This window comes from Plecotus auritus (genome assembly GCF_963455305.1).
Source record: "Plecotus auritus genome assembly, chromosome: 8".
Classification (NCBI taxonomy): Eukaryota; Metazoa; Chordata; class Mammalia; order Chiroptera; family Vespertilionidae; genus Plecotus; species Plecotus auritus.
Window position 1 is genome coordinate 61228419 of NC_137782.1, and position 23625 is coordinate 61252043.

At 43.6% G+C, this 23625-nt stretch overlaps 1 protein-coding gene across 2 annotated transcripts in view; it reads left to right on the forward strand.

Annotated features, from left to right (window-relative positions):
- The window catches only part of UQCC1 (ubiquinol-cytochrome c reductase complex assembly factor 1), a 142958-nt gene extending 120920 nt beyond the window's left edge, over positions 1-22038 (forward strand). The window contains exons 8-11 of one of the 2 annotated variants that reach the window (XM_080686261.1): positions 9774-9851; positions 17499-17612; positions 20882-20932; positions 21038-22038. In XM_080686261.1, coding sequence (XP_080542387.1) covers positions 9774-9851; positions 17499-17612; positions 20882-20932; positions 21038-21055 — 261 coding nt within the window. In that variant the 3' untranslated portion in view covers positions 21056-22038. Of the gene's footprint in view, positions 1-9773; positions 9852-17498; positions 17613-20881 lie in introns of both variants that reach the window. The other variant, XM_080686260.1, reaches the window with a different exon arrangement.
- Positions 22039-23625: the final 1587 nt, after the last annotated feature.

A 23625-nucleotide genomic window follows, 5' to 3' on the forward strand; every position in this document is an offset into this window, starting at 1 on the left:
AGAAACATCGATCAGCTGCCTCTTGCACACCTCCTACTGGGGATGTGCCCGCAACCAAGTTACATGCCCTTGACCGGAATTGAACCTGGGACCTTTCAGTCCGCAGGCTGACGCTCTATCCACTGAGCCAAACCGGTTTTGGCGATAGACAATTTTTTTATCTTTTAATATATTTAATTATGATTATCATTTCACATTTCTCACTTACCTGCTCATGATCAGGGATCATGACTTTATGATGTCTACCTAGTCAAACCCTTTATATCCTGTTACTTATTTAGTTTGATATGCTATTGTGCACTTGTCTTATTGAATCTCATCTTGTTTCTAGGATAATTTTTCAACAATTCAGATTTTTACTCTTGTTTTCCAAAGTACTGGAATAAGCAATTTTAGCTTTTTGCTTGTGTGACTCTCCATTTCTGATATGACTCATCAGAAGCAGAAAGGTATGACAGTATAGAGAAGACACTAGATTTAGGGACTGGCCATCTGAGATAAAAGTCCCAGCACTGTCACAAGCAGGGTGTGACTTTGGGTTAAGTCACTTAACATCTTTGCCTCTGTTTCCTTGTTTATAGAATCAAGACAAAAGTAGCAGTTACTGTGTGAGCTCCTGGAGTGCCAGGTATGATCATGAGGCACAAGATCATATAAGTGAAAACTATCAAGTCAAATGTGATACTTGCTCATTGTTACTTCCACCATCATAATTGTTATCAGTATAGATTTCAGTGGAGGCCCCCAGAATTGTTTCCTTTAGGACTTTGTGCCATCGGTGCTGTTGTTAAAACAGGGACTCTTTCAAGCCATATTATGCATGAGACTTGTCATGTGGGATACAATAAAAAACATCAGAGATCAGATATATTCTAGCTATCTTCCTCTTATCTGTATGTCCTGACATAGAAGAAAATTAAATTGGTGTAATAGTTTGATCTTCCCAGGACCTTAATATACCTCATCAACTTCTTTTCAAGGTGATTGTGGAAGACTTATGGATGTGTTTAACTGCCTTGTCAAGTCGGTAAATGACTGTAATTTTCAAGAACAGCTGTCTCTTGATTGGCTTTTTTCCAAGTCTAAGGAAAGGACTCCTATACTTTGTGACCATTCAGAAATTAAGGCTACTGCTTCTGCATTTCTGCCTACTGACCATGTACCATTTCAGTATACACACATTTACAGATTCACACATGCACACACATAAAGTTAGAGCTAATTTTATTTGTTGTATTTTTGTATCATTGCTAAAAGACCCTCAGTCATAAAGCAAGTTATTATGCACACGTGTATTTGGTCCGTCCATGTCCCTTTTCTTTCTTTCTATTCTCACCTGTTTCTATGTTCCTCACATAATAATGCACACTGAGCTAATTTCTAACATTAAATTTAAGCAGACTGGCTGATGTTCAGTGAGTGCACATAGCCTATTGCCATGCAATGACTGTGGCCAATGGTATTGATACTATACAGCTTTGCTGATGGCATTCCTGGCTACTAGAAAGACAACTAAAACCTGACCTGCAATATTTGCACTGCATTTTAGCCTTATAATAAATTTGATACATTCCTTATGCTTAAGTCAGCAACCCTAGCCACCCTTTATCATTAATTCATTCCAACAAAATCTTATCAGCTTGCTGTTAGCAACTTTGCCTAAGCTAGTAGCCTTAAAGCTTATTCTCACCTTCATACTCACCATTTCTTTTTCTTTTTTATATATGTTTTTATTGATTTTAAAGAGAGGAGGGAGAGGAAGAGAGAGAGAAAAAAATCTATGAGAGAAAAACATCAATCAGCTGCCTCCTGCATGCCCCCTACTGGGATTGAGCCCACAACCCGGGCATGTGCCATGACCAGAAATCAAACAAGTGACTTCTTGATTCATGGATTGACACTCAACCACTGAAACACCAACTGGGCCATCAGTTCTTGTGTTGTTCATACCAATCTTTTTCATTTTCCCCTCCCATACCATATTTTCTCCACAGTTTTTCCAGGAGGGGACTTAGCTATACTAGAGATGTCTGATGTATTAATAACTGGCCACTGATGACCCATCTGCTGGCCCATCTCTAGCTACCATTGGAATTGGGATTCTATGAGTTGTGTTTACCCAAGACCATATTAGCACTTCTTAGCCCTGCCTCTACAGATAGCCTGAAATGTAGAACACATGAAGGAGCAGCCACATTATTTATGGTGTCAGACTGCTGTGTATTTTAATCTTGACCCACTGTTTCCTGGCTGTATAACCTTAACCTTTCTCAGACCTGTTTCCTTTTCTCTAAAGTGGAGATAGTAACAGTATCCATCTCATAGAGTTGTTGGGAAGGATTAAGTGAGCTTATACATACATATAAAGCCCTTAGTGTAGTTCTTGACCCATGCTAAATAATGAATTATGGGACCTGTTTCTGGACTCAGATCACTTTTGTGGCACCTCAGATTGGGGAGAAAGGTGGCTTTGGAGAACATATAATTTGTAAGCTGAGTCTTAAAGGACAAGGAGTTAGCATCCCAGTGAATTAAAAAAGGAGGATTCCCAGCAGCAGTATGCTTAAGAGCTGTAAGAACACCTGACATGTTTGGTAAAGTGCTTATAGTTTACTCTGACTGAAGGATGAGCTAAAAGTGGGAACACGGGAGGAGGCGAGGCAGGAAAGACTACCAAGAACAGATCACAAAGAACCTTGTAGAGCTCTTGGAGGAGTTTAAACTGAATCTTCCATCAGTCCCCCATCCACATAATCTGGTTTCTCTGTTACAGTCAAATAAACATATTTAAGAGCAGCAACAGCAAAAAAGGGAAAGAGGGCAGAAAATTGGCCTCAAATGAACTGGCATCTCTTTACAGCTAAAATTCCTCCTTGAGAATACTACGTTAATTAAACATGTGCCTTGAAAGATTCAGTATTGCTTTACTTTTGCTCCCTGTTGGTTGTCTCATTCATTAATCTGCCGATTAGTAACCCTGAACTCTTGCATCCCTCTCCCTTTTTTGCATTCCCTTTTTAATATACTATGCTATTCCCCCAGGATGTAAACTCCAGGACCCGTCTCTGGCCTGCTCATGTTTGTTTTCTTTGCCCCTTGTGCCTGCCTCTGCTATAACATTTGTAGTATGTGTTAAGTAATCCTTAAGGTAACATTTTTATTATGTCATAAAAAGTGCATGGCAAATATATTATAACTCATGGACTTTGTTTAAAAATGAACGGATAATTTATTGAGTGTGTTACATGAGCCTTGCTCCCCTCCCCATTTCATCTGAGACTTGCTGCTCATTTAGCATAGCCTCCTATTGAGTGCTCCCACCCTGTGACATGCTGGGAAAGCACACTCATGGTTGGCTAAAAATGACATCATAGTTTATGTACTCAATAAAAATTTAATTAAGTCATTACAGGAATTGCAGTCATCATTTAACCCTCTGATTTCTTCTGTTTAGTTTATTATTAAACATTCAGTAATACCAGTCACCAAATCCTGATGGCTTATAAAATATCTGCATGAATTTTAATAGCTTAAATAAATGGGAAAATATGAGTAAACTGATATAAAAGGAACCTTTTCCTTGTGGTGGTGCTATATATATGGCTTTTTATAAAAAGTAAAGCATTATGAAAAGGATAAGAGTTTAATAAGAACATGTCCCAATGCTATCTGGGAGGAGTTTCTCTGTCTGTGTATTCATGGACAGGGTGCTCCATATAGGATGATCTGGCAATGGGGACACAGAACCTGCACACCAGCAAACAAGCTTAAATGAGATAATAAAGTCCCAACAGAGATTCGCCAGAGGGAATATACAGCTCCCCTTAGCTAGAAGGGCCCAGTGGAGTGAGTCCAGTAGTTCAGGAAGCTGTTCTCACTCATGCTCACCTGTTGCCTGCATATCATGTATCTGCACTGATTGAGCTTCCACCCTCTTCCAGGAAGGGCCCTTTTCATGATCTAATCCAGCCTGGGTGATGATATCTGAAAACCATTTCTAGCTGTGGCTGCTTGCCATTTCTCAGCTAGAGGTGAGGGGGAGATGCATTTTACAGGACACTGGAGTTAGAATATAGGACAATGATGTAGAAGAGCTTTGCTAATAAGGAATTCCACTCCTGCTATCCACTCTTGCTAGGCAGTAGCCAGCCAGAATGCAGGTGCATCCCAAGAGAAGAAAGTGTGTTCATATGTAAATAGACCTTGCTGAAAAGCAGAACTGAGGTTTGCAGGTTAATGTGTTGGTGATCTCTGGAAAAACCCTGCAGACGGTGAAATAGGAAAAGCACTCCAGAAATCAGGTTCCAGTTCTGACTCTAACACTAACCTGATGTGTGACCTTGGACAATTGTCTTCTTTTGGGGTTTCAATTTACCATTTTTTCAAAGGGATTAAGCTAGGTGGTTTCTGAGGGCCCTTCCAGCTCAAAGCCTACTGGTTTGATGCCACACATAAACCAGCTCTGTGAGCATGTTCAGTGAATGTTTACCTCTGAGAGATGTTCCTGCCTTCATGTTTGACAACTCCAACATTTGTTTATGGATCAGGTACTTCTTGCATAATTAGGAGAACAGCTAGTATGGGAGTAGGGAGAGCCCCACAATAGGTATCAACAGGTCTGGGTTTGTAGTCCCATCCTCACATTAACTCTAGCTATGGCCTATTTCTTGCTCCTTTCACCGCAGCCCATTCTAGAAGATGGTGCAGTAGGAGTTTGGCAGCAAATGTTTATGACATTTCAGAAACAAATAAATGGGTATCATTGGATAGAACATGCTATGCGAGGCATTCAGGCCCTTGTAAGGATTCAGTCATCAGCATGCCCGTCTTAAATCCTGCTCTGGGCCAGGCTCTGGACTGGGTGATGGGCTTGCTGAGATTAATCAGAGTTCCTTAAGGCCCCTGAATAGATCACAGACTAGTGGGAGAGCAGGTACTTAAGCAATTCTAAACCATGTTATGTACCCAGAGGGAGAAGTGTGAACAGAGAGCTCTGGGAACACAAAGATGGATGGTTTATTTGGCCTGGGTTGAAGGTGGGGTGGGAAAGGTCATGGATTGTACTGTCTGCCTGCATCCAATTTCACATTTTCCAGTCTTGAGCTTCACAGCTCTCTCTTCCTTTCTGAACATTATTCATAACTATGAAGTATTGGAACTGATTTTAGTTTTATACAAACAAACCAAAGGTATTACTCATAATTCCTTGAAGTTGCAGAGCACTTCACAACTTACTAAGGCTTTCAGCATACATTGTTGCATTAGTGAATGAATACATGCTAATTCATTTGCTCTTCACACCAGCGTCTGTATGTAGGACATTTAAAAGACAAGGAAATAGACTGAGAGGTTACTTGACTTACCCAAGATCACATACTATGTACATAGCAGAATTATGACTTGAACTCAGGTTTTATGACTAAATCCTTCACTACTCTTTTCTGCCCTTCTTCAGAGACCAGTTATAAACCACAGGATTAAATCACTCAGTCTTTAATTTATGATCCAAAGTAAAAGTATCCTCCTGAAGTCAGTAACCTGATGGAACGTAAGGCTCATAGACTTTGGAATCAGACTGGCCTGGATGCTAATCTCAGCTTTGTCACTAATTTGCTGTGGGACCTAGGGCAAGTCACTTCACCTGTCTGAGTCTCAGTTTTCTGTGTCTATACAAACATGACTATAGCACATCTACCTCTCTGAGTTCCCATGACGATTAGAGGAGATGATGTCCATAAAGCACCTGGTCCTTAACCAGTATTCACTAAATGGAAAAGAGGATGGTAGTATGGTCATTGTCCAGTTGTTAAGCACAAATCTTACTTTCCATAGAAAGCTCTAAATAACCTGTCAGCTTAAGTAATTAACAAGTCCTTACTACATATAACACATTACACCGGACTTTCTGCTGGGATTCCAGAGAGGAATGAAATCTGGATCCTGCCCTCAAGCATATTCCTGGAGGTTTGGAGGTCAAAGTTTTGCCCTATAAAAGACATTCAGTGAACTGCACTCTAGGCTCTGAAGACCCTCCTGGCCATTCTCTGGAAGGAATCCTACCAGGGTCTCAATGGTCTCACTGGAATTGCATTTCTAGAATATTCTCTTAACATTAACAATCTTACTACTTTAGCCCATCTTATTTTCTCCTCCTGTCCATGGCCTCATAGAGTTCCCTCTTTCTCCTCAGCATCTCATAGTCCTGCTTCTTTCCTTCCTGTTCCCACATCTGTCACTTCCTTCTTTTGTCCTTTTACCACAACAAGCTCTTTTGAGTGGTCCTTAAGACATTTTCTAATCTGGACCCAACAGATCTTACCAGTGTTCCTGCTCATTTACCCCTCTTGGTACTTCCTAAATTTTTACCTGCCTTTCCACCTTTGCACACCTTATTCCCTCTGTCTAGAATGTCATCTCTTCTCCCCCTTGCTCTCTTCTGTCAGATTCCTCCTCTGAGGTCCACTTAAGTGTGGAGAGAACTCTTTCCCAGTCCCCCAAGCAGAGATCATTTGTACCAAAATTCATTTATGGCTCACCACATTTGGAATAGAATTTGAGACAACACGTTGCAAGTAATTATAGTTGATCCTTGAACAACCTGCACAGTTGAAAATCCATGTATAACTTTTTTTTTGTATATCTTAACCTTTTTATTTATTTTTTTAAAATAAATCTTTATTGTTCAGATTATTACAGGTGTTCCTCTTTTTTTTCCCCCATAGCTCCCCTCCACCTGATTCCCCACCCCACCCATGCCCTTACCCCCCGCCACTGTCTTCATCTATGGGTGTAAGATTTTTGTCCAATCTCTTCCCACACCCCTCACACGCCCTTCCCCCTGAGAATTGTCAGTCCACTCCCTTTCTGTGTCCCTGATTCTATTATATTCACCAGTCCATTCTGTTCTTCAGATTTTTTATTCACTTGTTGGTAGGTATGTATTTGATGTCATTTTGTTGTTCATAATTTTTATCTTTACCTTTTTCTTCTTCTTCCTCTTCTTAAAGAATACCCTTCAGCATTTCATGTAATCCTGGTTTGGTGGTGATGAACTCCTTTAGCTTTTTCTTGTCTGTGAAGCTCTTTATCTGACCTTCAACTCTGAATGATAGCTTTGCAGGGTAGAGTAATCTTGGTTGTAGGTTCTTGCTGTTCATCACTTTGAATATTTCTTGCCACTCCCGTCTGGCCTGCATAGTTTCTGCCGAGAAATCAGCTGACAGTCGTATGGGTACTCCCTTGTAGGTAACTAACCGTTTTTCTCTTGCTGCTTTCAAGATTCTCTCTTTGTCTTTTGCCCTTGGCATTTTAATTATGATGTGTCTTGGTGTGGTCCTCTTTGAATTCCTCTTGAATGGGGTTCTGTGCGCTTCCTGAGCTTGTAAGTCTATTTCTTTCACCAGGTAGGGAAAGTTTTCTGTCATTATTTCTTCTAATAGGTTTTCAATATTTTGCTCTCTCTTTTCTTCTGGCACCCCAAAAATTCGGATGTTGGTACGCTTAAAGTTGTCCCAGAGGCTCCTTACACTATCTTCATATTTTTGGATTCTTTTTTCTTTTTGTTTTTCTGGTTGGGTGTTTTTTGTTTCCTCATATTTCAGATCTTTGGTTTGATTCTTGGGGTACGGTGATCTACAGTTGAGTTTCTGTATATTCTTTATTTCAGACAGTGTATGCTTAATTTCTGACTGGTCTTTTTCCATTTTTTTTGGCATTCTCATTAAGATCCTTAAAGGTCTCACTAAGTTCCTCAGCGGTTTTTAGAAGATTCTTGAGTAACCTTATAAATGTGGTTCTGAACTCTATGTCATCCAGTAGTTTGCTTTCCTCCATTTCTTTCATTCGTGACATGTTTCTTTGTCTCCACATTTTGTTGCTTCCTTGTGTTGATGGAGTGGCTTTGTGTGGTAGGTGACCTATAGGGGCCAGTAGCTCAGCCTCCCCAATCACCTGCGGTGGACGCCTTTGGTACACCCCCTTGTGGGCTGAGTGCAAAGTCTTGGTGTAGTTAAGCTTTGATTGCTGTTGGTACACTGGGAGGAATTGACCTCCAGGCCAATTGGCTGTGAGGACCCGCTGTGTCTATAATGGAAGAACTGCTGCGCTGGAGACACACTTATGGTGCAGGACTTGTTTCAGTGGGGCTTTGGTGCTCACTGAGTCTGCCTCTTGAATGTGTCACTTATGGATGTGAGGAGTTGAATTCTGGTGTCTCACACTGACCACTAGGTACACTGGCTTCTGGATCTCTATTGGGGTGCAGGTCAACTACTGTCTGAGGCTACCCAGCAGGCGTTACAGCGAGAACTACAGTTTTCTCCTCTTTGCTTGGGGTTTGGAGGTTTTGGAGCTGTCTGACCCGGGCTGTAAGTTTGCTAGGTTAAGCTGCGATAAGGCAGGTCATTCATATGCTAAAGCCACTGCTTGGCGCTTGGGTGGGTTTGTAGATTGTGCGGGGCGGGGTCTCAGGGCGTGACTAGGCTAGGGCGTGGCAAACAGCGATGGCTGTCAGTAAGCCGGCTCTGGGTCTCCCACCGCATCCCCACGTCCCACGCCCCAGCACAGTAAGCAGCCCTTCAAGCAAGCCACCTTCACTTTCCGACCCCACGGCTTCTCCCCATAGGAGTTTGGGTCCCCCGAGGCTCCCCAGAAACTGGAGTTTGGAGTAATAGGGAGCTTGTCTCCCTTCCGGTTGAAAAAAGCAGCGCTCCCAGTCGCCCGTCGCCAGCCCGATTTGCGTGCCTCCGTACCTCAGCTTTTCTGCGCTTGTGCACCTCTCAATGCTGTTTGCTCTTTCCTTCTAGTTGTAGAACTTCCACTCAGCCAGCTTTCCCGTGGTTCTGGGTGACAGACATTTTGTCTTTTAGTTGTAGTTTTGAAATTGTTGTGCGAGGCAGCAGTTTAGGTGTTTACCTACGCCGCCATCTTGGATCCTCCCCGCCATGTATAACTTTTGACTCCCCCAAAACTACTCTCAGTATCCATGGGGGATTGGTTCCAGTACCCTCTGTGGATACCAAAATCCATGAATGCTTAAGTCCTCTATGTAAAATGGTATAGATCACCCGGCCATGGTGGCTCAGTGGTTGAGCATCTGCCTATGAACCAGGAGGTCACAATTTGATTCCTGGTCAGAGCACATGCCCAGGTTGCGGGCTCAATCTCCAATGTGAAGCATGCAGGAGGTAGCCCATCAGTGATTCTCTCACATCATTGATGTTTCTCTCTCTTCCTCTCCCTTCTCTAAAATCGATTAAAATATATTTAATAAATAGATAGATAGATAGATAGATAGATAGATAAAGTAGTGTAGATCAATATATACAGTTGGCCCTCCTAATCCATGGACTCCCAACTGTGGATGGAAAACAGTATAGGTACTTATTGGGAAAAAATCCGAGTATAAGTGGACCCACACAGTTCCTACCCATGTTGTTCAAGGGTCAACTGTAGTTTTTACATGTCTGTTTTCCAATACTAGACTCTGCTCCTCCAGTGAGGAAACTGTTTCTTCTACTTTGTGTTCAATTGGAGCTCAGTTCATTAAACCAAGTTAGTGCTTTGTGTAATTTGGCATTGAAACCTTAAAAGAAGCTGTCAAACTGGGGAGAGTCCTTGACAGATCAGGGAAATGGGGATGAACTGGCATGTTTACCTGTTAGGGACCCTCTCTCTTTGTCTTAAGAGTGTGTGATAGCTAAAGGCCAAAGATCCTACTTTTTAGTTTGTTCCTTTCTTTCATACCTTTGTTCTTGCAATTTTGTTTCTTGTAGGTTAATCCCTATATCCTGAAGAAGAACATGATGGTTCTGACAAATAATTTCTATGCAGCAATCTTGGGATATGATGAGGTAAGATCATTGCGGCATCTTAGGCAGAACAGTGGCCTTCCCCAACAAATACTTGTGATGAGAGCCTCCGAGCAAAGCTTCAGGGGCCGTCACTGCCTGCCATCATGGCTTAGTATTTATTTGCTCATCTTCACTGGCAACTATGTGCCCTAGTTTGCCTGTGCTTGGGAAAGAGAACACCATATAATATGGGCAAATCATTCAACTAGTCAGCATTTATTGAGTGCCTGTCGGGAACTGGATGGAGGGACAAAGGCAAATCAGTCACTTTCTCAGCCCCAGGTGCTCCCCGAGAGAGGAAGACATACACATGTAAACAGTACCATCTGCCAGACAAATAGCACACTTTTTTTGTCTTTAATTATAAAAGCAATACATACTCATTTTAAAAATTAATGAAACTGTACATAAGTGTTTGAAGTAGAAAATAAAAGGCCCCTGTCCTATCCTGCCCACTTCCCTGCCCCAGAGGAAACGTTAATAGTCTGTTGGGTGTTGCCCCATAGGAAACTTTGTTAATAGTCTGTTGGGTGTTCTTCCAGACCTTATCTGGGCATACACAGCACCATATATTTCTTTTCTTTATGTAAATACACATTTTCTGCAACTTGCTCTTTTCATTTTATATCTTGGGGATTCTTCCACATCAGAACATTTAGATATATCCCTTTTGTTTGTTTTAATCTTCACCCGAGGATATGTAATTTTTTTATTATAAAATATACATAGCATAAAAATTTAATCATTTTAAAGTGTACATTTTAGTCATATTAAGTACATTCACATTTTTTAGTAACAATCACCACCATCCAGCTCCAGAATTTTTTCCATCTACCCAAACTGAAACTCTGTGCCCGTGAAGCACTGTTCTCCCATTCTCTCCTCCCCCAGCCCCTGGTAACTATTCTGCTTTCTTTCTCTATAATGCTGACTATTCTAAATACCTTATATAAGTGGAATCATACAGTTTTTGTCCTTGGTGTCTGGTTTATTTCACTTAGCATAATGTCTTTAAGGTTCATCTATGTTGTAGCATCTGTCTCATCTTTTCCCCCCTGTTATTATGGAAATTTCAAACATAAGAAAGTTAAAAGACTGTTGTAATGAATACCTGTGTGCACATCAACAGGATTCATCATATCTCATCTATTTTAATAAACCATGTGCTTTTATTATTTTATGCTCATTTTGTGGTTACCTCCAGATTTAATGTAAGTATCACCCCTTCTGGGAAACGGTCCCAGAACTTCCCCAGGCTCAGCCATTCTGCCCTCCCTGGACGCCACAGCCCTTACTACATTAATAATAACTGTCATCCTGGATGGGGATTTCTTCTGGGTAGTGACAGTATCTGTTGTGTTTGTGTTTCTATTGGCTAGCATGGTGCTTGGCATAGGGTAGGTGAAGAGTAAGGAAGGGAGGAAATGCATAAAAGGATGAAAGTAAGAAACTAGAGTTCAGGGTGGAGGAAATGTTACCAGCCTAAAGATAATAATTAAAGCCAGGAGAGAAGCTTACAAAGAAATTAAGTAAATGACTTGTGTAGGGTCATAGGACTAGTTAAGATGGAGATTTCCTGATTCCCAATCCACCAGATTAGCCAATTATAAGAGCAATTTAGATTGCATACCACACACACCATTAATTTAACATGAAATTTCTGGGAGTGAGATGGGAGTTGAGAAACATTCTTGAATCTACACATTAGTTGTTAAATCAGATACATTCTGATTTCAGAGATCTTACAGTGTATAAAAGAATGAAGTTTAGAATTGAAAAAATATAGCCCTAGTCGGTTTGGCATAGTGGATAGAGCATTGACCTACAGACTGAAGGGTCGCAGGTTCAATTCCGGTCAAGAGCATGTACCTCAGTTGCAGGCTCAATCCCTAGCCCCGGTCAGGGTGCTTATGGGAGGCAGTCAATCAATGTGTCTCTATATCGATCTTGTTCTCTCTCTGTCTCTCCCCCTCTTTTCCACTCTCTCTAAAAATCAATGGAAAAATGTCCTTGGATGAGGATTAACCAAAAAAGAATTGAAGAAATATAATTCTTTCTATTGGCATTTGTTTGAAGTCTTTATAGCAGGTGGCTCAGTTGATTTCTTTCACCAATATTAACAGATGAGTTCTGAATTGCATCTCTTCTCTGTCCCCCATCCCAGGCCATCCTAGAAGAGTCATCTTACAAACATGCCTGGTCACAAGAGTTACCTGGGGTGCTTTTTAAATTTGATTTTTGAGCACCTCTTTGAAGATTCCAGTTCAATTGAAGTGGGGCCTGGTATTTCAACAAGTACCCCAGGTGACTTTTAAAAGTGGGAATGTTTGGGAAATATACTAATTACCTGGGACACTTTTTAGAAATACCAATATTTGGGCCCTACCCCCCAAAAGTTCTGATTTAACTAATGTAGGTTGACATATAAAAGTTCCCTAAGTAATTTTAATATGCAATTCTGGAACGGTCTTTCTTACATTTTTTTTTAATATATTTTATTGATATTTTACAGAGAGGAAGGGAGAGGGATAGAGAGTTAGAAACATCGATGAGAGAGAAACATCGATCAGCCGCCTCCTGCACACCCCCTACTGGGGATGTGCCCGCAACCAAGGTACGTGCCCTTGACCGGAATCGAACCTGGGACCTTTCAGTCCGCAGGCTGACGCTCTATCCACTGAGCCAAACCGGTTTCAGCTCTTTCTTACATTTTAATGTGCATGCGAATCACCTGGAGACCTAGGTAATATTCAGATTCTGCAAGTCTGGGGTGAGGCCTGAGATTCTGCATTGCTAACAAGCTGCAAGCAATATAGTGCAGCATTGGCAACCCGGGCATGTGCCACACCAGCTGGGCCCCATGTGGCTATTTTGATTTAAATTAATTAAAATAAAATTAAGCCCAGCTGGTGTGGTTCAGTGATTGAGCATCAACCTATGAACCAGGAGGTCACGGTTTGATTCCCAGTCAGTGCCAGGTTGTGGGCTCCACCCCCAGAAGGGGGCGCATGCAGGAGGCAGCTGATCAATGATTCTCTCTTATCATAGATGTTTCTGTCTCTCTGTCCCTCTCCCTTCCTCTATCTGAAATCAATAGAAACGTACTTAAAAAAAATAAATTAATTAATTAAATTAAAAACTCAGTTCCTCAGTTGCACTAGTTATATTTCAGGTGCTCAATAATTGTATGTGGCCAGTGGCTCCTGTAGTGACAGTGCAGCAGTAAAGCATTTCCATCATCACAGAAATCTCAGTGGACAGTGTTGTACTACATCACCTTTCCCTAGACCAGGGGTGGGCAAACTTTTTGACTCGAGGGCCACAATGGGTTCTTAAACTGGACCGGAGGCCCGGAACAAAAGCATGGATGGAGTGTTTGTGTGAACTAATATAAATTCAAAGTAAACATCATTACATAAAAGGGTACAGTCTTTTTTTTTTATTTCAATAGTTTTATTCATTTCAAACATTTTATCAAGAAGAATGTAAACACTAATTATTATAATTTGAAACTTCAAAAAATGGAGGAATCATAGCACAATAACATACCTTATAGTGAAGATGGCAAAGGCAAAATAAAATTGCCTAACAAAGGAAAGGTACAAAAGCCTTTCAAATTAAACTTAAATATCATAAAATAATTTAAAATTAAAACAAATAGAAAAGAACAAAATGTGTAAACAGTAAATTAAACATTTTCTTTAGTGCAGCTTCCAAATTATGCCCGGGACATAGATGTAGATGGCAATGTAGACTGGGTTGAAAGGTTTTTGGTCTTTAAAACATCAACTTCAGTGGGAACAGTGTTGTTGGTCTCCTTTTTAGCTAATGCTCTGATACTGTGCTCTCCAGGGGCGTGTCTCCCTACATCACCACGATAACGTGTCTACGCATTCCCAGGGTGATGTCGGGGGACGCGTCCCCAGGCATTATAAGGAGCCTCTGGAAGATTGAGAGGTTTTTCCTTCTACTGAATGGGTGGATATAAATCCACCCACTCAGAAGAAGGAGCTGCAGCCGTGTTTCCCAACGTTGCCATGTTAACACTGCTGCTGGTGAAGGAGCGGAGGGGAGAGCAAGAGAACCCTCCGCTCTTTCGGCTCTGCGGGCCGGATAGAACAGCCTAACGGGCTGGATCCAGCCCGCGGGCCGTAGTTTGCCCACGGCTGCCCTAGACTCTTGCTGGGATTGTGCCCCACCCTGGATACTTCCAGAACCATCTTGTTTGCTACTATGTTAAGTTCAAGGAACTTCAGGTCTTTTGTAAACCATCCTCATTATGACATGTCCTATCTACACTTATCTCTCATTTCCTGTTGATGTGTAGCCTTCTTCCCAAGTGAGGCCATTTGCCTCACTGCCCCACAGACATGCTGTATCTGATTGAGGCCCTTCTGGACAACCAGGTATAGAGGGTAGTAGCTCAGTCTGTCAGCTTTGCCCCTGCAGGCCCAGTTCAAGGCCTGGCACCTTGTAGGCAACCCCCTCCATAAATGTTTAGTAAACTAAAATTATCCTCTCTTGCTTAGAATGTCCTGTAGTTCTCCAAATATTCTTAATTCCTAAAGGCCCCTTTCTCCACAAAGCTTTCCCTGACCTCTCTAGATCTCTGTCTCTTACTCTGAATTTCACTATCCATCCATCAATTTAACAGGTATTTTTTATGCCTACCATGTGTTCCACTGGGAATATATTGGTGAATAAAACAAACATAGTCTGGTTCTTTCCCACTTTGTTTACTGCCTATCTCCCCATTACCAAAGAGGAGATAGGCAGAAAATAGAGTGCAGTGATAGAGAATAACAGGGGAAATGTACTTGGTGTGGGGTCAGCCATGAACAGAGTATACCTAAGAGTCTCCCTATACAGATTAGCATTTGCTTATTCTCCAGGATTTAAGCCTGTTTTGATGTGCACTAGCTTTGTTCCTTTAACTAGATTGCAAGCTGCCTATGAGTACGACCATATTGCTGTGATTCTGTGTTCCTAGCATCAAGCTAAGCACAACATGGTGTCAGATCAATCTTCATTGAGTGAGACTGCTACTTTAAACCCTTAATTATCACCAGAGCCCTCTAGAGCCAGGGAATCCCTTTTGGCTTCCTCTCAGTTACTCTAGACCCGTGGTCGGCAAACTGCGGCTTGAGAGCCACATACGGCTCTTTGGCCCATTGAGTGTGGCTCTTCCACAAAATACCACGGCCTGGGTGAGTCTATTTTGAAGAAGTGGCATTAGAAGAAGTTTAAGTTTAAAAAATTTGGCTCTCAGAACAAATTTCAATCGTTGTACTGTTGATATTTGGCTCTGTTGACTAATGAGTTTGCCGACCACTGCTCTAGACCTAGGTATCTTTATTTCCTGAAGGATGCTTTTTTTTTTTTTTTTTTTTTTCATCGTAGGGAAAACAGGTAGGTGCCCTAGTAGATTGTGAAAGAATTGCTATACAACTTAATATTTGGTTCCAAAGCACCATTTTTTCCTGCTTCCTTGGTTTGAAATTTATACTCTCTCAGACCTGTCTCCAATTTGTTTTCACTGACTTACTAGCAGCATGGTGGAAAGAGGACTGAAGCTGGGTTCGTAGATTTAGTTAACCATTTTTCTTGCACTTACACTCTGTTCCAGGTATTGCATCCTAACTAGAGCTAGTCAGGCACCATCCCCTGGCCTCACCAGTGCATTCTGGTCCTAGTTCTACCATCAATTAGCTAGATGACCTCCAAGCCTAAGGTACTTTTCTTTCAAATGAGGATAATGATATCTGTTCTTCCTGGCACCTGTAGTCATTAGGAGCCAGGTGTGAAGGAACTCTGGCAGTCTAGAATAGTCAGGCTGTTATCACTGTTAATGTGAGTCTTGAGTCATCCTTTTCCTTCTGATAATCAGGAACTGATTATGGGTTTGCCCCTTCCCAACCATTTCATCCACCACTAAGGTTGCCTGTTTGCAGCAGGCCATGGCTTTTGCTGTCCTGTGCTCTCTGCTCATTCCCCAAGTCCTCATAACACCCGCTCGCACTCCTTTTCCTTTCTATGTAGCACATGTGGGTTGCTGCCAGCAGCACTCCAGCATGTGCCCAGGGCGTTCAGACACAGGCAGTCTGTTGTGTTAGCAAATAGCTAAGAAAATGGTGATGTGCCTGAGCTAGTCTTTGGCTCCTGTCCCATCTACCGGAAGAAGCTGGTTTTCCTGACTCAGCCATTGTGCCAGGATAGTCTCTTAAGCGGTGGAATTGCAGGGGTGTTTAGCAGGGACATTTGGAACAGGTGGACTATTTTTCCACCAAACTGTCATACTGGACATGGCTTTTCCTGGCAGCAGACCTGAAGCCCGACCTCATGTACTGCAATGCCACAGAGGCCAGCCCACAACATGTCAAATAAATGGTCCTGAGTCTTTGTGTAATGATTTAACACTTAAAGGGTCTTTCATGGCCATTATCTCTTAATTCTCACAACAACTTTGTGGGATAGGTATTATGCTTGTTTAGCCAATGAGAAACTGAGGCTCAGGAAGAGCTAGTAGCTTTTCAGAGGCCATGCACATCAAGTGACAGAGCTTCCATTTGAAGTCAGATAGTCTGATCCCCAGATCCCACTGTTGTTTCAACTATTATCAACAGCTGCCTGCCAAAGCAAGCTCCTAATCTTTGTATGTGATATATTACACTCAACAAAACATCTTTATGTTATATTTTATTTATAATTTAAGGATGCTGTGAGAAGGGCATGTATTTTCATCTCTGTTTTATAGATGAGAAGGCTGAGACTCAGGTTTAGTGAACTTCTCACCATCTTTGAGCTTGGCAATGGCAGAGCTAGGACTTGATCCAGCCTTCTAATTCCCAATCAACACTTTGTCTGGTTCCATACACTACCTTGGCACCTGGACAGAAAACTTCTCAGGGCCTTTCCCTTCAGTTCCCCTTATCCCAGGAAGTAAGACCCTCCCCTGTCCTCCCTTAGAGGTCCAAGCTATAAAACGGCACTAGTCCATGGCCCAGCTGCTGATTAACCTCTGTGATATTTGGACTTCCCAACTGTACCAGAGAGACAATGTTAGGCACACATACCCACAGGCTCTGAGCATACCCTCTGTGAACCATGGTAATCTTGCTAAACAGCCTGTTCCTCTACTTAGAGAGGCTGGGCCAGTCATGGTCAGCCTAGAGCTGGGTAACATTGAGGCCAAGTTGCCTAGTTTCCATCCCCAAATTACCAGCTGCGTTGCAGATATATGCCCTTGGTCCGGGAGAGAAAGTACAGTCCACACCCATCTCGGTTCCTGGGAAAATATATATACTTCCATTATTTCAAGCCCATACGTTGTGGACAGCAGTGGGAACCACTGCTAAGTAAAGGGAGCTGTGGCCTGGGAGGGGCAACCAGACATGAGCCCCATCTCTGCCAGTCACTCAGCCCCTCTGGTCTCCATGTTCCTCCTCTGTATAAAATGAAGAATTTGGACCAGATACTCTCTGAAAACCTCTTCCAGCTCTACCAAGTCACTTCCCTGTTTCTTATAGTGTCTTTAATGTCCTTCTGAGCCGATTCTATGGCTATTAGCGGATTCTCGATATCCCTAGCTTTTGTGTCATGGCTCTTCCATACTCCTCAGAAGACTAACTGTGGAACTCTGTGTTCCAGGGGATCCTTTCAGATGATCATGGGCTGGCTGCTGCCCTATGGAGAACCTTCTTCAACCAGAAATGTGAAGACCCCCGACAGCTTGAACTTTTGGTAGAATATGTGAGGAAACAGGTGAGTAACCCTTCCCCTCCCTCCAGAGTCTTATGGAAAGCAGGACCTTCCTGAGGTCTGTCAGTGCTGGGCTGCCAGAGGATCATGAGAGGCTGAGTTCCTAGACACTAATCTGAGGGAATTCTGATCAAATCATGTTAGCAGTGGGCACCAATGAAGAGCACTTTCTGTGTATCCACCATAAGTTAGGCCATGGGTCAGGGAATGGGAATAGGAGAAAAGGCACCTGCTTTCAGAAACTTTTATTCATTCATGGCACATTTGATTGCCTTCTGTGTGCCAAGTGCTGTGCTATATCCTGGGACACACAGTCCTATAAGGTATGGGCATGGGATACAATGCAGCCACCCACTGTAGCCCTATTTCTGTACCTACTTTGAGCCCCAGGATTTATGTTTTCTGCTTCTAATTTCTAGCAGGACTGAGCTCCAGGCAGCATTCCACAGATATCTCTCAAGCTTCTTCCCACTAGGTACTATGCATAGTCAGGTAGGGTTCCCCCACCCCCTCACTTCTCTGGCTCTCCGGGGCTTCCTGAAACCCAAGGATCTAGGAGAAAGTTCCAGAGTGAGGACTACTTAATTGATTTTTTTTCTCTGGCCCGTGGAGAATTCACTCCTTGATCTCTATGCCTCCCATCTTGTATTGATAGGAAACCCCTACTTTATGGATGAGTGAGCTGAGTGGCAGGGAAGAGGAACATAGATGCTTTTCCAGGGTCTCCCAGTGAGTCAGCCTGCACAGCTGGCCTAGAACCCTAAGCTGGGTGATTCATGTAGTCACTAGAGGTCTCAGCTGCTCCAGACAGCTCATCAGCTCAGGCTGTCCCATGAGTCACATCTTTGCTTCATGGGCCTGGCCCCTGGAGCAGAAAGGGCCTCACCCCACAGTTATTCTCTTATTCACCTGTGTCTGTGGCATTCAAGCCTCCAATAGCCAGAAGGCCAGACCCCAGCTCTTGAGGAGAAGACGGCAACAGGACCATCTTGTTGATTGCTGGGAAAGCCACATACTGGGGCTTTTCAGACCCAAAGGGTAGAGAATCCCCAAAGCTAGGACTTCTGTTTGACGGTTCTTCAAATCTGCCAGCACCAGAGAGAAGGCATTATGGCCAGAGGGCCCCACCCACAGAGAATTCTGAGACTCCTACTGTTCACTATGCTCACCCTCAGCCAGCAGTAGCAATTGGCAAAGCAAATGCTGTGTTTTCTGAGAGACCAGCCCAACTTTTCCATCTGCTGTGGTGGGCCTGTGCCAGGCGGCATGACAAAGACATAGCTGAGGGTCCTAAAGGAAGGGACTGCCCCACCAATGCCCTATAAGAAGTCCCATATTGCCCCAGGGAGAGGCCGGCAATTGGAAACAGTGATGAGGCTGTTAGGGAAGCATGGAGCTTTGACAGGGACCCAGTTCTGTGAGCAACTGTTTTGAGCCCCTTCTGTGCCAAGCACCCTATTCAGAAAGCAGAGATTACTGAATCCTAGCCCTGCCTTCAAGGAGCCAGCTCCTGGTTTGGTGAGGAAGCCAGTCAGGCACAAGGCTAACCCTGGAATAAGTCAGTCTGTGATGTGATACAGCAGGAACAAAGTGCTGTGGAAGGCCAAAGAAAGGAGAGACAAAGTCTGACCGAGGAGGACAGGGAGACCAGGAAGCTGGGGCCTGGGCAGTTTCTAGTCCTGCACCAGGATGCTAGTTGGTGTGGTAGGTGGTCCCAATCCCCCGTTGGGTTATATTGAGATTTTCATCCCAGGAGGTGGGCAGAGTGGGGGCCCTAAGGACAGAAATGGAGCAGTTAGAAAGAGGAGTGGATTTTAGGGAAGATATTGGGTCAGTTGATCTTTTTGCCCCAGAGGATAGCAGGATATGTGGAATCTAGACCTGAGGTAATGGGAGAGACCGGGGTTCTGTTCAGCGGTCCGCAGCCTGAAGATGAAACAACAGAGGTGAAGGAATTATTGGAAGAGGGAGATGATCTGAGGCATAAGATGAGGCCTCTGGACTCCTGCCCCTTCCATTATCCCCCAAATGTCTTCTTACTCCAAAATGGAGTCTCATCTTTCTAAATCTAGTGCTGACTCCTGTTCTGATCCTGCTCTCACCCTAGATCAGTGGTTCTCAACCTTTTTAATGCCGCAACCCTTTATACAGTTCCTCATGTTGTGGTGACCCCCAATCATAAAATTATTTTCGTTGCTACTTCATAACTGTAATTTTGCTATTGTTAATGAATTGTAATGTAAATATCTGTGTTTTCCAATGGTCTTAGGTGACCCTGCTAGCGGTTCTCAACCTGTGGGTCGTGACCCACAGGTTGAGAACCGCTGCTGTAGAGCCTAAGACCATCAGAAAACACAAATATTTACATTACGATTCATTAACAGTAGCAATATTACAGTTATGAAGTAGCAACGAAAATAATTTTATGGTTGGGGGTCACAACATGAGGAACTGTATTAAAGGGTCGCGGCATTAAAAAGGTTGAGAACCACTGCCCTAGATCTTGCCTAGGCATTGGAAAGAATTTCTTTTTCTTCTGCTCTCCTTATTAACAGCCACTGGGGAATCCTTCCAGAGATTGCCTTTATCTCCTGAGATCTAGCCACTCACTAGATTACCTGCTTCCTGCAGAACTGCCTGACCATATCTCCCCTGCAGCTGTTCCAGTTCTCCATCACAGAGCTGGTCAGGGGGATAAATCCCCAGCCATCCTAGAGGGTTGAAGCTGGGGCCTACTGACCAGAGTCAGGGCCACTAGAGGACAGCAGAAACAAAGAGTCCCAGTGACTAGTAATGTTCTATCATTTAATCATGTCCTAAATCCTGTGAGGTACATGTTACTGTCCCCTTTCTCAGACAAGGGAACTTAAGTCTCAGAGAAGGGAATTGACTCACCTGGGTACCATTCATTGCTACTCTGAATGGACGGACACACACACACACACATGAACACACCCCTACCTCAAGGACATATCTCCCCCTGATACATCCTCCCTAGAAAGTTCTTTCAGTCCAGAAAGTCAGAGTTTGTGTGTCTGTGTGTCTTTTTAGAGGCATAAGGGAATTCCCTAAAGCCTTCCCACTGAGTTTTCCCAGTGACTTATTTCTCCAAACCTCCTTAAGTGAAATAATCTGGGAGATCAGAGGCTACCCTTGGCCTGAGAGCTGGGATGCCCCCTCCTTTACTCTCCTTTGGAAGGCTGGTTCCTTACGCCATCTCACATCTGTTCTGCCCTGTCCCTTTCCTCCGTGTGCTGCTCTCCCCGTTGCAGATTCAGTACCTGGACTCCATGAATGGTGAGGATCTGCTTCTAACCGGGGAGGTGAGCTGGCGCCCTCTAGTGGAGAAGAATCCTCAGAGCGTCCTGAAACCCCATTCCCCAATTTATAATGATGAGGGTCTTTGATGGGCTGGTCCCTCTGAGCAGCTGGCCCGCTGGTGTTGAAGAACCACCGGAGTAGAAGTGCCCAGGACCCTGCAGAAAGTGGCCTGAACTGACCTATGAACAGCATCTGTCAATACCTGGCCCCATTTGTGTTGATTTTCCTCTTAGTGTACCCAGGAATCTGATCTGGTCGGGTTTAGTACTGGGAGAAGCTCTTTTGGGGTGTTCTCTCCATCATGAGAAGTCCTGAGCAAGAGCTCCCCAGCACACATTCTCTAAGTCCCCTCTAGCAACCTTGTGATGGACAGCTTTTCCCAAAGGCCGCAGAAGGGATGGGGGTATATTAGAAAGGGAAACCCCACCAAGGGGCCATTGTGGCCCAGGAGCAGTTTGTAATGCTGCTGAGTCAAGACGGGTAATCATGCTCTGTCCGCTGGCTTTGAGCTGTGGGGTTGAGTTGGCCATTAAAAGAATCAGATTTAACTTTCCCATGATTCTTCTTTAATCCAGGGTCTTTTAGAAATTTACCTGAGGTGGCAGATGCTATAAGCCGAGGAGTACCCCCCAGCTCAGAGACACGGGCAGGGAGAGGGTCAAGAGGGTCTCTGCTGCTGCTTTTGCCTCCAATTCATGGAGATGTCACTGTTCTGGCCCGTCCATGGCCTGCCAGGCCCGGTCCTCTGGGGCCCCAAAGGCCTCTGATGACCAAGTGCTTGTCATATTCCAAGTCATATGGAAAGAGGCCTCAAGAACAATGAACCAGGTGAGGAACATGCTGTCTTTCCTCTCTCGGTTCCCCCTTCTATGAGATATTGAGGAGAAGAAAACATTCTTCCTGGCTTTGCTGTACCATCGCAGGGCCCAGCCCTGTGCCCAGCTTCCTATGCCCTTCCCAACTTCTGAGTGTGTGCTGTCGAGCCAGCTGGGCCTGAGCACTTGAGGACCAGTCCCCTCCTCCCTCTAAGTATGGGTCATCTCTTGGGGGATTTTCTTTAAATTGAAGAAATGGGGCGTGGAACCATTTGCCCCTCCCCCCCATCAAACTTCCTTCATTTAACTTGCTATAAAATGACTCACATAAAGAAACTCTATATGGATGAGGTATATCCCACTTCTGTGAAAACATTACAAATCAAGCCGCCTTCTCTGAGTTTATTTAAGATGCTTTTGTTGTGAACGGAGCTCTAGAGTGAAGCCTCCTCTGTGTGTGTGAGATAATAACACCTTGTAACTCATTACAGCTGGGCACTATTTACATAAACCAGAGCTGAGCCAGGCAGGAATTTGCTGATTAATTTATTTTTAATGGAGTGAAGTATACCATGCACCAAAATAAACTTTACTGTGTGTACCTAACTGCTCCTGGAATGGATGGAAAAATTAATGGAACAGATTTTGGCTCCCAACTCTACACATTAATTCATATATAAAAGTTATTTGAGCCTTAACCCATTTGCTGCCCACAGCAGCTCCTCAGCCACAGATCCCAGTTCAGCTACCGGGCTTGCTTTAGAATCAAGGAATCTCTGATTTGGAAGGAACTTTAAAGGTCCTTTAGTCCAGCCCTGGTCCAGAACTTGACTCCCTTTCTCAACATCTCAGTTGGCCTATGTTCATACAGGCCCTATATGAATACCTATAGCACATTGTCCTTTTCTTGGAGTCACGTCCTGCCTTCATGAGTAATTGTCAAACACTGCGCACAACTTGTATGATACTGCATCTAAAAGGGCCAAATCACTTTCTGGCCATCAGCATCTTTCACTGACTACATACCCCTCCCCTTCAAGATAAAATCCAAGTTCCTTGGAGGATATAAGGTTCTTCCTAGTTTGACCTTTGTTTGTTTTGTGAATCTCCAGACGTCCTCAAACTACGGCCCGCGGGCCACATGCAGCCCACCGAGGACATTTATCTGGCCCGCCGGGTGCCGCTGCCTGTCCTGCTTAGCAGCCGACTCGTCCCAGGCCCGCAGTGCGCATAGGAATTTGTTCATAGTTTTTTTTTTTAAACTATAGTCCGGCCCTCCAACAGTCTGAGGGACAGTGAACTGGCCCCCTGTTTAAAAAGTTTGAGGACCCCTGCTCTAACCAATTTCTTCCTTGAACAAACTGAACTACTTGGGGCCTGGGCAGTTGGTCTCAGAAGAGACCAACCTGTGTGTTTCCTCTACCTGGATCCTCCCCCTCCCTCTTCTGACCAAAGAAATTCCACATGCCGTCAAATACCCCTTCTCCTGTCCACTCCAGGTGGAATCCTCCAGTGAAACTACTTTTTACATCCCTCCCTCCATCCTGCACTGTGAGCACTGTTTTGGGTCAGTCGCCTTTGTTTTTCCAGTCCCAACAGAGTGCCTGCCTCACAGCAGACATCAGTGTAAGCTTTGACAAATGAAAGGAGGAATGAGTGACTAACTCATCAATCATCAGCAGCACAAGCCCCCTCAAAAGCCCCTTTTTCTCAGACTAACATACAGTTCAGCTTATTTTAACAATTCAGTATGGCTAAGTGTTTTTCTATTGTTCATTGTTGTTATGCAAAACAAGTGAAGGTCTTGATTTCTTGTCCTTAGGGAGAGCATCCTCTAGGAATAATTTTGTTATTTATTTGTACTCTGTATACTTCCAGAA